Source organism: Musa acuminata, chromosome BXJ2-1, assembly GCF_036884655.1.
Source record: "Musa acuminata AAA Group cultivar baxijiao chromosome BXJ2-1, Cavendish_Baxijiao_AAA, whole genome shotgun sequence".
Classification (NCBI taxonomy): Eukaryota; Viridiplantae; Streptophyta; class Magnoliopsida; order Zingiberales; family Musaceae; genus Musa; species Musa acuminata.
The window spans coordinates 670,135-674,796 of record NC_088338.1 but is presented as its reverse complement, the minus strand read 5'-3'; the positions used below and the strand labels follow the sequence as shown (position 1 = coordinate 674,796).

The following is a 4,662-nucleotide window of genomic DNA, read 5'->3' as shown; positions in this document are numbered from 1 at the left end:
TATATTTTATTTTTAAAAATATATTATCATCGTAATAATATTTCTTTGGCTTTTAAAAGGAGTTGGCTACACTCATACGCTATATTCTCATGAACTCTCATATCTAAAATAGATCATCGTCGTGACAAATTTGATGACTACTTCTCGTGATAATGAGATGTATAAGAATTCCTTCAAATAACACATTTACTTGTTCATCAATTTTTGATTTTTTTTTAATATTTATGAACTCCTTATTCAATAGAATAATCAAATTTGACCAGGTCAAATTCCTTACTTACTTCTAGCTCTCTTGTTTTTTCTCCGACTATAAATTTTGAGATGGTGACTTGTTTGACTTTTGATCATTTCAAAAATGGCAATTAAGAAGGTAAGATGATGATGATGATAGGAACTACATAAATTCAACGTTGGGTGTGGATTCTAGAGTCAAACTGCGAGGAGGCCTCCTGTACCCCTCACAGCTCCAACCTTCAGGAATCTTAAAGAAGACTTGGACGGGATCTGTACCGGTCACTGTCCAGATTTCCAAGCGACAGGGTCTTCTTGTATTTGCCGTGTCATGGCTTCGCCTTGACAAGTCTTCACTTGGGCTGCAGAACGAGTTTTCGATCAAGCAATTATTCTAAGCAACAACAGTTGAACGAGGAATTATGCTCGCTTCCCCATCTGTGGGCTTATAAATCTGAAAGAAGCCTGAAGGGTACCATTAATTTCAAGCAAGCATAAGCGATGGGATCCACGCTGCCACTGTTCGCGTTTCAGCTGTTGCTGTTGATGCAGCTGCAAGCAACGACTGCAGCAGCAGCATCGGCACCACCGTCGCCGAACGTGTTGTCACCAAGTTGCAATGAGTCATGCGGCGGTATTAGCATCCCGTACCCCTTCGGCATCGGCGATGGGTGTTTCAGGGAAGGCTTCAAGGTCACTTGCGATGTCGGTAACGGCTCTGCGACTCCCAGAGCTTTCTTGGGCGGCAGGGAGAGGAACATTACAGTTAATAGCATATCCTTGCTCCAGGGCCAAGCAAGCATGCCGAATGACATCGCCTGGATTTGTTTCAACAGTACCGGCGGCGTGGTGGATGATCAAAGTTATTCATTCAACCTCAGTGGCCTTCCGTTTAAGGTATCCAACACGAGCAACAAGTTCACGACCTTGGGCTGCAACGTCGTTGGCATCCTCTTAGGCTTGAGAGACAGTACATACGGAACCGGGTGTGCCTCCTTGTGCTTCGAAGAGGCAAACATAGAAAGCGGATCGTGCCATGGCACCGGCTGCTGCGAGACCACCATCCCGGAGGAGCTGGACTATTTTACGACGGACTTTGTCTATTTCGTCAATGTTTCTTCCCACGTGAACGACAGCCGCTGCGCCTATGCCTTCATTGCCGAGCAGGACTGGTTATCCTTCAACAAGTCTGACCTCGACAACGACAACTTTCGCGACAAGCACAAGGACGGCGTCCCACTCGTGCTGGACTGGGTAGCCGGCAACCAGACCTGCGAGGAGGCTAAGAGAAACACTTCTTCATATGCATGCCGCAGCACCAACAGTGAATGTTTCAACTCCACCAGTTTACCTGGCTATATCTGCAATTGCTCCACAGGTTTCCAAGGCAATCCTTACCTCCAAGATGGATGCCAAGGTCAGCATGCATCTCTCCCCCAACTCTCCTGTTTTCGATTGGTGTATATGGTCTTACAATTTTCCCTTGTGATTCTTTGACAATCCTTAGATATCGACGAGTGCAGCTTACCAACGCAGTATCCATGTCATGGAAAGTGCAGCAACACATTTGGCAACTACAGCTGCTCATGCGCAAAAGGTCGAAGCAGCAAGGACCCTAAATCGGAAACATGTGTCCCAGATCACGGAATTCCGACATCAACGAAGATCGTTATAGGTACAAGTTCTCATCCTTCCTTCCGTATTAGCTTAAACCTTCTCTTAAAACTTCAATCAGAAAGAAAAAAATAATCTATTCGGATTCGAGTTTTTATTTCGAATAAGTCATCCTAGTTAAAAAAAGCTTGAAATTTCTTATCCTTTTAATCTTCATTAATAGGCCTCGTCGGTAACAATCTTCTATTTTGGAAACTCGTAATTTGATCTCCGGAAGAGTTTGCAAAATGATTGATATAAAACTCATCCCTTTGTGCAGGCAGTTGTGTTGGATTTGTCTCGTTCATTACTTGTATCTTCTGCATAATCTTAACGTTTCAAAGAAGGAAGCTTCTTAGAGAAAAAGATAAATTCTTCCATCAAAATGGAGGCTTGAGATTATACGAAGAAATTAGATCAAAGCAAATCGATACTGTCAAAATATATACCAAAGAGGATATAGAGAAAGCAACAGTTAATTTCGATAAGAGTCGAGAACTTGGGCGAGGAGGCCATGGCACCGTTTACAAAGGAAACCTAGACGATGGTAGGGAAGTGGCCATCAAGAGGTCTAAGGTAGTCACCGAGGACCAAAGTGAAGAATTCGTACGGGAGATGATTATTCTTTCTCAGATCAATCACAAGAACATTGTAAGGCTCTTGGGTTGTTGCTTGGAAGTAGAAATTCCCATGTTGGTTTATGAGTTCATCCCCAATGGAACCCTCTTCGAGTTCATCCATGATAATGATGGGAAACTAATTCCCTTGACTATTCGTCTACGAATAGCTAGAGAATCTGCAGAAGCACTCGCTTACTTGCATTCGTCGGCATCCCCACCGATCGTTCATGGAGATGTGAAGTCGCTCAACATACTTCTAGGTCATAACTATGTGCCAAAGGTATCGGATTTTGGTGCATCGAGGATGATGTCTATAGACGAAACCCAATTCATAACGATGGTCCAGGGAACTCTTGGTTATTTAGACCCAGAGTACTTGCTAGTCCGTCAACTGACGGCAAAGAGTGATGTCTATAGCTTTGGGATAGTTTTGGTCGAGCTCATCACAAGGAAAAAGGCAATTTATTATGATGGGAGTAGTCAAGGAAAAGCTCTTGCCTCAAGCTTCATTGAAGCAATGAAAGATAGCCGACTTGAAGAGATATTGGATGATCAAATCATGGGAAAAGAAAACATGGATGTCATCCACGAAATTGCCGAGCTTGCAAAGGAATGTTTGAACATGAATGGGGATGAAAGGCCTACGATGAGAGAAGTGGCTGAGAAACTGCATATGTTAGGAGGGTTCCTACAGGTCTCTTCAGCACACCATGCACCAGAGGAATGTGAAGCATTGCTTGGTGAATCATCCATGAGCTCTACCTTGGATTCTGTCGGGTACCACAGTTTAGAGAACAAATTGGGATTTGATGTAAAAGCTGGAAGATGAAGAAGATAAAGAAACAAGGTTCTCTCTTTATGTTCAAATCGAACTAGTAGAACAATAGACTGTTCTTGGTTGCTTGTTTTGTAACTTATGTTACTTCTATTACAGGCATGATAAATAAATGTATAATGGATTGTAACTCCCAGTATTGTAATTTATATTTCTTTTTCTATGTAAAACTCGAGTTTGAAGGAAGTATTGGAATATTAACTTAAGCTTTATGACTAGATTGGATATTGATTTAAGAGTCCTATTTCAGATCAGATTATTTGTAGTAGTTGAAATCAAAGTAGTGAAAATAGGTGGCTAATGAAATACTAATTTAGAAATAACAAGAAGAAGGGAGGAGGAGATTAGGTAGAGGTAAAAGAGGGTAAGAGATTTAGGGTACGATAAATTACAAGTTGTGATAATTAACAAAAATTAGATGCAAGTCAACCTAAGTCTCTCTGCCAAATAATTCAAAGGCATGTGTATGCATCAAGACGAAAACACAACAAGAAGAACACAAATCCAAACCGGAAGAAAGACCAAGCCCTCCACGAGCTGCTATATTTCGTTCGTTCCAAAGATACATTAATTGTGGTTGCTATCCTTGTCGTTCACTATTGAACAGTTGATCCCAAGTCAACGCCTCGTCCATTGGTATGCATAATTTAAAGACCTATTTATATGGGCGGCGAAGGTCCCTCAACAAATCATACATCTCGCTTCTGATTTCAATCTCAATTGCCCATTTGATTTCATTGTATCGAATTTTTATTCTTTCTTTTTATTTAAAAGAGAGATGATCAATTTCTTTCAAAAAAAATTTAAAAAAATGTGATAGAATAAAATAAAAGAGTATGATATATAGTTTTACCGAGTCCCTTAAAAATTTCACATGTTATATAAATAACATCTTCTTTTAAATTATTTACATACTTATGAGAGTAAGTGATATAATTAATTCTTTTAATCTTTGTTGAGATTCGTAAGTTGGTTAGTGTATTATTATACAAGTGATAGATTTTAAACTCAAATACACGTGTTTGATTAGTGTATTATCCTACAAGTGTTAGGTTTCTGACTTGGATCCATGTGTGAATATTATATGCATCATTTCATGTCATGAAATTTGTTTTCTATTTTTATAAAAAAATTAAGTGTATATATTTGAATTCAGACTTGGATAATAAGATGCTCATAGTATATTTGAATTCAGTAAAAATGAATTCAGACTTGGATAATAAGATGCTCATAGTATCCCAATCTCTCTCAAAAGGAAGGAGAGAAGAAGACTTCTTCCAACATCTAAGAAGGAGCTAATTATCTTAGTTTAATTTTAATTTA

The 4,662-nt window shown here is 39.7% G+C and overlaps 1 protein-coding gene across 1 annotated transcript; it reads left to right on the top strand.

Moving 5' to 3' along the window:
* The first annotated feature begins 732 nt into the window (after positions 1 to 732).
* LOC135597982 (putative wall-associated receptor kinase-like 16) lies at positions 733 to 3,393 on the top strand. Its single transcript, XM_065091494.1, has 3 exons — positions 733 to 1,648; positions 1,739 to 1,906; positions 2,165 to 3,393. The coding sequence occupies exons 1-3, from the start codon at positions 733 to 735 to the stop codon at positions 3,331 to 3,333; spliced, it is 2,253 nt and encodes a 750-aa protein (XP_064947566.1). The 3' UTR covers positions 3,334 to 3,393.
* The last annotated feature ends 1,269 nt before the right edge of the window (positions 3,394 to 4,662 follow it).

What these genes read in the sequence shown, in the direction of transcription:
- LOC135597982 (XM_065091494.1), top strand. Translation starts at nt 733, where the DNA reads ATGGGATCCACGCTGCCACTGTTCGCGTTTCAGCTGTTGCTGTTGATG. An exon ending in CCTCCAAGATGGATGCCAAG is followed by an intron (nt 1,649 to 1,738) that starts GTCAGCATGCAT and finishes GACAATCCTTAG; the next exon opens with ATATCGACGAGTGCAGCTTA. An exon ending in ATCAACGAAGATCGTTATAG is followed by an intron (nt 1,907 to 2,164) that starts GTACAAGTTCTC and finishes CCCTTTGTGCAG; the next exon opens with GCAGTTGTGTTGGATTTGTC.